Source organism: Equus caballus, chromosome 15 (assembly GCF_041296265.1).
Source record: "Equus caballus isolate H_3958 breed thoroughbred chromosome 15, TB-T2T, whole genome shotgun sequence".
Lineage (NCBI taxonomy): Eukaryota > Metazoa > Chordata > Mammalia > Perissodactyla > Equidae > Equus > Equus caballus.
In genome coordinates, this window is record NC_091698.1 from 85,091,668 (window position 1) to 85,103,638 (window position 11,971).

The following is an 11,971-nucleotide window of genomic DNA, read 5'->3' on the forward strand; positions in this document are numbered from 1 at the left end:
AAGCAAGAAGTTAAGTATTGTTGTCTACACCCATCTCTCCAGTCCCTCTTGTTACTTTGAGTTCTAGACATTCTAATTTAGAAACAAGTCTGCCTGGTTCAAACCGCTTGGACTTTGGAGAAGTTTCCAGAGGCTGACAGATGCCCAGATAGGTGGTACCTCAAAATCTCTAATGTCTGTAATATAACATGGGTTCCAGTCACAACTCGTTCATTCACTCATTCATTTGGTTATTTAATAAGAAGTTATACTAAGCTGAGAACCAGGATAGGAATTCAGAACACGGGGACAAGGATGACAGGCTCTGTTCTCCAGGAGCTTAGAGTACAGCAGGGTTGCTCACTAGCCAGCTCTGTGACTGAAGGAAAGCCCTTTCTTCTCTCTGGGGCTGTTTCTTCATTTTTAATAGAGTGACCGTGCAGGACGGCCTCTAAAGTCCAATTATTAAGATTCTACAATTCTGCATTTCCTGAATTTAGACTTTCTAGAGTGTAATTGTTACCTAGCTGTTTTGATGAATAGAGTGGCAAAGGTGGTCCCTTTGTCGTCTAATTGTGGCCGTCTCCATTTTAGGACCATGAAAATGCAGTGGTGCTCGGAAATCATCCTTGAGCCATTACTCCACAGCTGCAGACAGCTGGCAATTGGAGTTTGCCCAATGGAGCCACAGTCACACTCCATTGTCAGCAGCAGGCAGCTTCCCTTCCCACGTCTCCTCAGGCACATGGCGCCCTCTGCTGGGTGGAGGCTCAGGATTCATGGTTATGGTATAAACTGGCTCATGGATGATGTTAAATTTCTTTTTTTATTATTACGGTAAAATACACATAACATGAAATTTGCTTTCTTAACCGTTTGTAAGTGCACAGTTCAGTGGTATTAAGTACATTCATGTTGTTGTGCAGCCATCACCACCATCCATCTCCAGAACTCTTTTCATCTTGCAAAATTGAAACTCTGTACCCATTAAACTCTAACTGCCCTTCCCTTTTCCCTCCAGCCCCTGGTAACCACCATTCTAGTTTTGTCTCTCTGATTTCGCCTGCTCTAGGCACCCCATATTAGGGAATCACATAGTACGTGGTGCATTGTGATTGGCCTATTTTATTTAGCAGTGTCCTCAAGGTTCATCCATGTTGTAGCATATGTCAGGATTTTCTTCCTTTGTAAGGCTGAATAATATTCCATTGCATGTACATACCACATTTTGCTTATCCATTCCTCTGTCAAGGGACACGTTTTAGCTACTGTGAATAATGCTTCAATAAACATGGGTGAAGTAACATCTGAGACTTTGCTTTCGATTCTTTTGAGTGTGTACCCAGAAGTGGAACTGCTGAATCATAAGATAGTTCTATTTTTAATTTTTTTAGGAACCATCATACTGTCTTCCATAGTGGCTACACCATTTTACATTCCCACCAACAGTGCAGAAGTGTTCCAATTTCTCCACATCCTGCCAACGCTTGTTATTTTCTGAGTTTTGATATTAGCCATCCTAATGGATGTGACATGGTGTCTCATTATGGTTTTGACTTGTGTTCCCTGATGATTAGTGACATTGAGCATCTTTTACGGGCTTATTGGCCATTTGTATATCTTCTTTGGAGACATGTCTATTCAAGTCCTTTGCCCACTTTTGAATCAAGTTGTTTATTTTGTTAGTGAGTTTTAGTTCTCTACATATTCTGATATTAATCCCTCTTCAGATGTATGATTTGCAAATATTTTCTCTCATTCTGTGGCTTGCCTTTTCACTCTGTTGATAGTGTCCTTTGATGCACAAAAGTTTTTTAATTTTTATTAAGTTCAATTTGGCTATTTGTTCTTTTATTAACAGTGCCTCTGCTGTCATGTTCAAGAAATCATTGCCAAATCCAACGTTATGAAGATTTTTCCCTGTGCTTCCTTCTAAGAGTTTTATAATTGTCACTCTTACATTTAGGTCTTTGGTCCATTTTGAGTTGATTTTTCTATATGGTGTTAACTAAGGGTGCAACTTCATGCTTTTGCACGGGGATATCATTTTCCCAGCAACATTTGTTGAAAAGACTATCTTTTCCCCAATGAATGGTCTTGGTACCCTTGTCAAAAATCATCTGACCATATATGCAAGGGTTTATTTCTGGGATCTCTATTCTATTCTATTCCATTGGTCTGTTTGTCATTATGCCAGTGGTCATACCTATTGAAGGTAACTAAAAATGCTGGACAAATATATATTTTCTGAAAAGCATTAAACTGATCCAAGATCAAAGAGAGGATGGATATCTAGAGATGAGCTTAACAGCAGATTAGATTTAACCCTTTCTCCTGGGGATGTTTGCCAGTCCTAAAAAGGTAGCTGAAGAATGAGCTATGCTTTTGGCAGCTTTGTGGGGTTAGGGAGACAAAGGTACGTAGGATAAGCTGACCTCAGAGGGCTGGTTGTACCTTAGGAATAGGGTCAATGAGAAGCAATTCAGACCTGACAGACTGTACCTTGGCTTTCAGTCATCTGGGAGCTTCAGAAAATCTCAAGCTCTGAAACTGAATTAAGGTGGTTCTGAATGTTTAGTGCCTCCAGGCACCTGGTAGAAAAAAGTCCTCTCTAGAGGAAGACATCATTCTATGCGTCAAATTATTTCCTCACATAGATGTGTCAGGCATACTATCAAACGCAATCAAGCACCAAAGAGGAAAAACATCATGAGTCAGAATCAAAGGAAACCACAAATAGAAACAGATCCATAGGGACTCTAATTAGAAGAGTTTCAGACAGTCTGTAAAGCAACTACGCTTAATCTTAAAGGATAGAAAAGCCAAGCTTGACATTGTCAGCAGGGAACTAGAAACTATAAAAAATGATATGACAATTTTGAAAAGAATCAAATAGAAATTCTAGAACTAAAAAACTACAACAATTGAAATTAAGAAAATGGTCAGGTTTAAAAGATTAGACATAGCTGAAAGAAAATTGACTACAAGGCAGAGCAGAAGAAACAATTAGGTATACAGCACCGATAGACAAAATGATGGAAAATAGAAGAGAGAAAGAAACATCAAGGATACAGTGAGAAGGCTTAGCAAACAGATAATGGGTGTCCCAGAAGGAGAGGAGAGAGAATGGGGAGAGGCAGTATTTGAAGAGATAATGGTTGAGAATTTTCCAGAACTGATGAAAAGACATCAATCCATATTCAAGAAGCCCAATGAATGCCAAGCAAGATAAATAAAAAGAACTGCACACTTAGACATATCATGACATTGCAGAATGCCAAAAACAAAGAAGAATCTTTTAAGAAGAGATAGCAGAGAAATAACATAAGCTTCAAAGGAGCAACAGTTGAATTCATGGCTGATGCTCAACAAAAACAGATGCCAGAGAATGGTGAATCAGCTCTCTCATGTGCAGAAAGAAAATAGCTACCAATCGACAATTCTATACAGAGTAAGAAACTCAACATGAATTCACAAGGATGGGAAGAACAGGAGAGGAGAAAACAGTAACAAAATTCTGAAAGTTAGAGAGCAGATGGACAAGTGAAAACTGACTTCAGACCAAGGAGAGTGGACTCCTAACCTGGCAGTGGGGAAAGTGGAGAGCCATCACAATCTACACAGCAAAATCTCTCACTCTTAAACATAAGGAGTGTTAAGACATTTAAGGAAAACCTCACAGTGAAAGACCAGAACAAACAGGAAAAACAAAACGACTTGGAGAAAACAGGGCAAGGCAGCAAAAAGAAAACAAGAACTAGTAACAAAAAAAATTATACTAAGTATCCTTAAGATGGTATTGCACCCATGAAACAAGATTGGGATGTGGGCAGGTTACATGTCTATTGGCTCTCTAAGCTCCATTCTCACCCTTTCAAATTTTCCTCCATAACATAAGGGTTTAGAAGGCCACCAATTATGTTCCCAGACGCCCTTGAAGCTGCTTCTGGTTAGTTTCTGCCGAAGGAAAACGCTGTTGGGGCCTGGAAGGTGGGAGGAGAAAGGAGGCATTTTTCTTTCGTGTTCTGATAGTGGCTTTGGCAGCAGCAGCTGCCAGGAGCTTCCTCAGCGTCAGCGGGGCTGAAGCAGCATCAGCTGGAGCGGGGCCTCCCGGTGCGGTTCCACCGCAGTGATGCAGTGGGGGCAGGGCCGTGCTCCCGGCAGAGCAGTGGCGTGTGGGCTTCTAGCACCGCAGCTCCCGGTCTTCCGGTAGTATCCTCTTCCCTTTTGCTCTCCCACCCCTCCTGAAATTATTAACCTGTCCCTTCCGTTAAATTCCTCTTTGCTTGAAATATCTGGATTGGTTTCTGTTTTTCTGAGCAAACAGTGACTGATTGGGCTGCTATAAAAAAGAAACATTCAAAAAATAAGAGTTCTTAGATATTGAAAATGTGAAAGCAGAGATTAAAAATTTAATGGAAAGGTTAGAAGATAGTGTTAATGAAATCACCCAGAAAGCAGAGAAAAACAAAAACAAAACTCCAATAACAATGTAAATGGTATTTCACTCCAAGCTTAGAGTAAACTGCAACCATATACAAGGTTATTATGATGTAAATCACTTACTCTCATGTTACTGTCTAAACACTACGTGGTGCTGAGAGCACACGGCCTGCCTGGGATTTGAATGTGATGTGTGTACATGTGTTGTAATGGTGTCCTGGTTAGAACAATTTTCAGAGAGCAGAGATGTGTCCATTTGAGGAAAACTATAATCTTCTAATTAATAACCCTCTGACAAGAACTTTAAAAATATTCAGAGGTAGATAAACTTTATTTGATCGTTTATTTAGTTGCGTAAATAGGAGCTGATGCTGAACACAAAGAGGTTTTTCCAAAGGATTAAAATTTATTAAACAACAGAACTTGGTCCTTTCCTTTAGTTTGTCTCAGAATTCAGTTGACTGACACATCATTATTCGTAGTCCCCCCTCACATTTTCGCCACACACAAAATCTAAAAATCTCCCAGTGGCACTTCCCATTTCTCTGGGAATCTGTCAAACTGCTTGCAGTTACAGCAGAAGGGCAAGGCTCTGAACGGCTCATATTCTACTCCACTGGAGGCAAAAACACATCACTCAATTCTCTTCTTGTTTAAATTGTGGCTGTTTGCAAACAGTGTACAAACAAAGAGCTTGACGTTAATGCACAAAAAATACAGTATAGTCTCTGAACGCTGTAACAGTAACTTTGTTTTAAATTTTTTTCATTAAAGATTATTTTTATTATCTCCACAAAAAATTTACAAAAGTACTGTAAAAACATTGAAGAGGCACCTTAAAATCCTGGAATGGAAAATACTAAAGTATAAATTATGATACATCTTCTATGGTTAAAAATAATAAATTCTGCAAGCTAGAATTTCTGAATGATTTTGATAGGAATTTACTAGAAGGAACCAGAACATCAAATCTTAAAGATTTCTTTTAACCCCAAGTGAGTTTTTGAGAAGCTATAATTTGTTTACAGGCACACTTCACATAGGAACTTGCCGTTGCCACTAATGATGAGATTAATCCGAAGGATAGAGATTGTATGCCAGACCTGCCAGGCTCTTCCACACAACTGACTGAAGTGGGCTTCTCCTATTTTTTCTCATGTTTTAAATAAAAGTAAATATACATATGGTAAAAAAATTTAAATGGTACAGAAAGATCTAAAATAATAAATATCCTTTTCTCCCATAAACCCAGAAAGTCTGATGTCTTCAAAATCATCAAACAATCCTATGAATAAATTGCAAACTGAAGTCAACCTTGGAGTCTCTTTATGTGAAAATAATTCTCAGGCCTTTGGAAGTGTGTTGATTTTCTCATATATTACTCCTGTTACAGAGGAAAGCCACCCAGTCTTCTCCTTCTTAAAAAACAATTACAAAAGCAACATGCACACTTTGCTCTGAGACAGCAAGTCTGGGCAGTGCTTCATGGTCTGTGGATCTGGCCCTGGCTCCAGAGTCCCGAGTGTCATCCCTGAAATTTAGGAATCATATTTACTAACAAGGCATTTTCAAAAGTAAGAAAATTTTCTCTTAATCAAAGTGAGATCACCTGGTCCTTGTAAAATGGAGAGGCTTAACTCTGTCAGAGATTTGGGTCATCTGGTCATTGCTTAATAGAAAAATAGCTTTATTTACCATTGTACGAGAAGGCATGTGCCATAGAGTCCCAAGCATTCAACCAAAAACCAGATCAAACCTTTTCTAGAGAACAAAGGGAAGGCGAGACAGCAAGGGACTAAGGATGGAGAAGGGAAATTCCTTCCGAGAAGCTCCCACCCCAGTGATGCGAAGCTGGGCCATCTTTCGCCACAGCGCACTCACTCTGGTGAGCAGGAAGGCTCAGAGACACTGGGGCAGGAGCTCAGCCGAGCCCTTCCTGAATGCCTCGGATCCTCCTGGCCAGTTGCACGTCCTTCGGGAAGAGAGTAACTCGGCCGGCATGTAAGGAGAGCAGATAGGCGTCCTCAAAGAGATGAACTAGAAAGGCTTCCGCTGCCTGGGGGCAGAAAGAGAAGTAGGACCACTAACACAGACAAGGGGGTATGGGCTGCTTTCTTCTTGGAGACCTGCTAAACTGTCTCTGAGGGCTCCAAGGACTGTAGGAAAGACTGTTCACAGAATAAGACTGAACTTTGCCTGGACGTCTGCTACCACCAAACAAGAATCCAGCCTCCAAATCCTGGGTGTTCCTTGTTGCTCTTTTCAAGGAGGCAAGATTCAGCGTGTGACACTCTCGTCAGCCCTGGGAAATTCCAGAATGCTTTCTCCCACACTCACCCCTCACCCAGCTGTACCTTGGCCCTCTTCTTACCTCTTGTAGGGCCATCAGGGCCTGGGCTTGCCAATTGAAGTCCACACCACGAGTGAATGTAATACATATTTCTCTTGCCTGTGAAGGAGTAGGGTTAGGGAGCAAGTGAAGAGGAGTGGTGAGGAGTAGAGAGTAAAAGCAGAGACATTCAAGAGAAGACAGACTCTCTCCATGAGTCTGCACGAACCTTCATTTCCGTTATACCTTCCTGGCCCTTCATCTTAGGACCCAACTAGCAGCTGGTGTCAACTCCTGGGAGCTTCGAAATTGGCATGTCTCTTCTTGGTGGTGGGGAGAGGGGGAGGCAATCTCCCAGGGTAGGACAAGGGATGAAGGGCTGGATGGACGAGAGGGTTCCTATTTACATAGTCAAAGAGCACAGTCTTATAGGTGGTAGGGGTTAGAAAAGAATTCCGTAAAGAACTGGAAGGTGCCTTTGGCGGGCTCGTGTTTTCAGAAGACAAAGAGTCCCCTACCAGGTGAGAGAAGAGGTCCCTTGGCTGTCTGGGCAAGAGACAATAGGGTCCCCAATACCTGGGAAATTCAAAGAAAGGAGGCGGCATGGGGGTGGCGGGCAGCCGCCTGGAGCTCACCAGGCGGCTGAAGGGGTACTTCCTCAGCAGCAGGTGCGTGCTCTTCTGCAGCTTTCGGATCTCCCTCAGCACCTTCGTGGACCTCCGGCGACCAGACGGACGGGAGGATGCGCCTGAGTGAAAGAGTCGGGTCAGGAAGGGAAAGTGCAGTGGAAAACAGGTGGACCTCGCAGCTTGGCTGTCACACTGTCAAATCACTAGACCGCAATATGTTCCAAAAAAGCAGGGATTTTTGTCAATTTTATTCACTGCATTTATCTTCAGCAACTGAAAAACAGCAGAGAGGTGCTAAATAACTATTTGTTAAATGAGTGAATGAATGATCCTCTGAGGGTCTTACTGACCCTCAACAGTAACCCTTTGAGGGTATTATCTTAAATGCTAACTCTATGTGCAACCTTTCCTGACTCCTGAGGGCTTAGCTCCCTCCTCTGGGCCCCACAGTACTTTGTGCATCTTTTCTATCTTTCCCACCTAGATTGGAAACTCAGTTATCTTGTTTTTAGGTCTTTTTTTTTTTAGAATAGGAAGGAATCAGAGATTATCTGGTACAGTTCCCTAGTTTCAGTTATCCTGAGGCCCAGAGAGGTGAAGACAGTTGGCCAGAGTTCATTAGTGGCCAAAGTGGGACCTCAGAAGTGGCATAACTCAGTGCCAGGGTCAGGCCGCTGGGCTATGGAATCAAAAGTTTGGTTTTAGATGTGTTGGGTCTGACACACCCAGGAGCATGCAGCTGGAAAGGCAGTTGGATACAAGGATCTTGGGTCAGAGAGATCCAGGGTAGAGACGTCACTGTGAGAAGAGCTGTCGGTGTATGAGTGACGGGAAGGGATGAGACCTGGGGAAGGGAAAGGAAAACAACACAAGGAAGCCCAACATGACGCTGCTGCAGAGAGGAGCACAGTGTGTAGGCTTAAGTCCGGTTATTTTAAAAAGGCTAAGGATGGAGGGCAGTAGAGAGAAATGGGGAGCATGAGGGAGATGGGGATGGGGGGACAAGGAAACATCCCTGCCCTTTTCCTTTAGGCTGGAAATAGCAGAGCACATTTGTGGCATGCCAACGTGAGGAGTGAGGAAGCAAAAGGTACGGAAGAGTCCTTGGGAAGAATGGAAAAGCAGGACTGGTGGACCAGTGCAGGAAGGCTGCCAGAAGAGTCGAGCGTCCATCTGGGATAAAACATTTAGGGTCACTAGGAGTAGAAGGATGCTTATATATGGGAAAGCAGCAGCAAACATCATACTTAACAATACTCCCATTAAAACGACGAGACAGAGGTGGCCAAAACACTGCTCTTATTTCGACGCTATTCCCAGGTCTCGAGTACAATAATAAAATGTATAAAAATGAAAAGGAAGATTCAAAAGTCATTATTTGCAGACCATACAATAGCCTACTTAAAAATGTCAATTGAAGCAACTGAAAGACTATTAGGATGCACAAGAGAATTCAGCAAGTTTGGCTGGATGCAAAGGTTAGCTGTGTTTAGGAAAGACAAAAAATCGCATTCGCAGCAGAGGCATCCATAACTAATCTATACTTTTTCACCCTGCTTTAAGCTAGGTAGCAGAAGACAAGTAAAGCCGCTGCTGCCTCAGCCTACAGTCCCTGCCCGTGGGTCTCCCACCCACCAGACCACAGACCGGCCTCCTTTCGGCCCTTCACCTCGGGGAGGGAGCAAGGGGAGAGCACCGCCTGACTTAGAGCACTGTGGCTAAGGCCCAACACAGCCACCCACGGAAGAGAAAAAAGCAAAAAACTTGGAAGGGCACCTTCTAAAAGTAGAATTGTTGTTTGAAATCGTCACAAAAAGCAGCCTCTAACTTTGCAATTTAATAAAGCACAAACATTGATTTTTAAAAATCCTGTGTCTGCTGGAGCAAGCTGTGTGACCTTGTTCAAGTCGCCTGGCCCGTCCGCGCCTCGGTGTTCTCATCTGTAAAATGGGCACGCCATCACGTTGCGACAATTCACGCCGAGTTTAACGAGCTCCATAACGCTAGCAGTGTCAGCAAGAATTGGCACTAGGAGCCGGCGGTCCGGGCCAGTCCTTGCTCCTCCCCGGCACAGCCTCCCCCAGCCCCCGCGCCGAGCCCGAGCCGACGGGGAACCGCACACCGCCCTGTCCCCGCGCGGAGGAGGCCGGCGGACCCGGAGTTGGGGGCTCCGGCTCAATCGCAGGCTCGGCTGCACCCTCGGTTCTCTCGTCTGTGGAATGGGCCCGCGAGCCGGCCGTGACCGTCACGGCAGGGGTTGGGGGAGAGGCCGCGGCCGATTACCTGAGGGGGGTCCGGGCCGGGGCCGGCCGGGGGTCGGGCTGGCGGCGCGCCTCCTCGGGGTTTCGGGCTTGCGGATCCGGCGGCGCGGGCCCATGGCGGGCGCGGAGGGTTGCGGCCCCGCGGCTCCTTGGCGGCCTTCGGGGTCTGGGGACCAGGTTGGCGTCCGGGGGAGCCTGGGAGCGACCCCACTCACTGCCCGGCCCGCTGTGCTCAGCAGCCGCCGCACACCCAAGCCACTGCCGGCGTTTTTTAAAACCCGAACGCAGCGACTCTCAGTGGCTGCCTCTGGAACGCCCAGCGCAGAGCGGCTGCGGGAGGACCAATGAGAACACAGGCCGGGAGGCGGTCGGCGGCGGTGATAGGAGGACGGGGTGGGGACATGGCGGATCGACGGGGAACTCAGCCAATGGAAACTCGGAGAGGGAGGCGGGCACTTCTCCCACCCTCCGCTCGCGGGTGGGGGCGCTCGCCTTGGAGGGATCTGATCTCTGTCCTCGGGACCCCTCTGGTGCAAAAAGGAAAGCTCGATTCTGAAGATATAGATGGTGCGTTTGTAGAATGCGCTTCTCTACACAAATCGCGTTGCTCAGACATTTTATGTTTTGCCCTATCAACCAACCGAAGTCTTTTACCTTGGATTGGGGATCAGAACCTGAGAATAATACCCTGTATCTTGATCTTGGTGGCTCTTTCCTCTCCTAACATTTCCTTTATAAGTAAAAGTAAACGAACACTATTTTGTACTGACGACTTTGGATGATTTTGTGATGCCCAAGGCGACATCCCCCTTGGTTGTTTCAGAATCCTGGTGAGAGTTCCAGCCCAGCTCGGGAAGGTAGCGACTAACTCTCAACAGGCAGACAGACCGAAGCGAACTAGGTCGACAGTCCTGCAAGGACTTGAGTGTGCCCGCTGGACCTGTGCTTGGGGATACTCAGTGGGTCCACTGGCCATCGGGGGTGAGAAGACCCACTCTCTGGTGGCGACTTACACAATAGAAGATCCGACACCCAAGGGCTCTGCGATAGGAATCTCCTTGAACGGCTGTTACACTCATCCACTCCACCATTTCTCTCGTCCAGACTCTAATTAATCAAAGGCTGTTTTACTGGTCTCTGTCTGCAGTACTTCCTACCGCTAATCAAAGCTGTCTCCATATAACCACTAGGTTATCTTTCCAAAGAGCAATTTGGATCATGTCACTCCCTTGCCTAAAACTCTCCACTGCACTCTACTGTCTAAGGATAGAGTTCTAACGCCTGAGCAAAGTCTATAAGGCACAGCACTATCTGGGCGCCTGCCCACCTCTCTGGCCACTTCGGTGCTGCATGCTTACCGCCAGGCACAGTCCACTTACCTGCAGTTCTTGAACATGTCACCTTGTTATACACTTACATGTTTCTGTGCTTTTTACAAGCTGTTCCCTCCTCCTGAAATACTTCCTCTTCCTCACCAGCGCCCCCTGCCGCACCAGGAAAGACTCCTGCTCATCCTTCAACACCCCGCTCAGGTGGAGCTCTGTCTGATAGTTGTAGACAGTTAGCTGACCTCTCCCGTACTACCTCCCCTGCACTGCACACGAAGGCCTCTTACTGCACACCATACTGTGCTGGGATTCTTTCTTTACACTTTCATTTCTCCTGTTTTCTTTGATGGATCCACAGTCCTTGGAGCACATTAGGTCTCGATAAAGTTTGCTGAATTCTGGGATAGAAATCCCTTCTGAAAATTCTCTTGACAAGTGTTCTTAATGAAGAAGGGTGATTTAACTTTTATGGCTACATAGGAACCCCCTAATGACCTTGAGTTTTGAAAGGATGTAGTCAACAGAAGGCCAGAGGGACTCTTAACCAAGGCAAATATGAAAGAATGGCATCAACCTATAAGTGGGTCAGGGAGGTGAACACATGTAGGAATGCTGAGAACTTCTCCTCTATAGGTAGTCAAGGTCTTGAGAGGTAACATGACTTGTCCAAGGTCACCCAATCAAGGTAGAGGAGGGGCTGAGAACACAGCTCTCTGACGCCTGATTCTGCTTCTTTCCCCTATACCACGTGACGCTTTGCTCCACTCCTGACTGTCCTCATCAGGGGTCAGAGCTCTGACCTCCTGGAGTGCTGTCTGTCTGTTAAACGACGCAGAGTCCTTTGGACCAAGTGAAGGCAAACAGAACCATGTGGCACGGGACCAAATCTCTGCCTTATGGGCAGATTCCTGGCGGAGAGGAGCCTAGGGGCTACTCCAGGGCCAGGATGGCAGTCCTGGAGGAAGCCCCAGCCCCAGGCTCCCCTAGGACCAGTCAGCCAGC

The 11,971-nt window shown here is 45.6% G+C and overlaps 1 protein-coding gene across 1 annotated transcript; it reads right to left on the reverse strand.

Moving 5' to 3' along the window:
- Positions 1-4,746: 4,746 nt before the first annotated feature.
- Positions 4,747-11,865, reverse strand: CENPA (centromere protein A). Its single transcript, XM_005600150.4, has 5 exons — positions 9,664-11,865; positions 7,387-7,499; positions 6,794-6,871; positions 6,304-6,478; positions 4,747-5,953 (listed from the first exon to the last, which is right to left on the reverse strand). Exons 1-4 carry the CDS (start codon positions 9,755-9,757, stop codon positions 6,344-6,346), a joined length of 420 nt encoding a protein of 139 aa, XP_005600207.1. The 5' UTR covers positions 9,758-11,865; the 3' UTR covers positions 4,747-5,953; positions 6,304-6,343.
- Between the last annotated feature and the right edge of the window lie 106 nt (positions 11,866-11,971).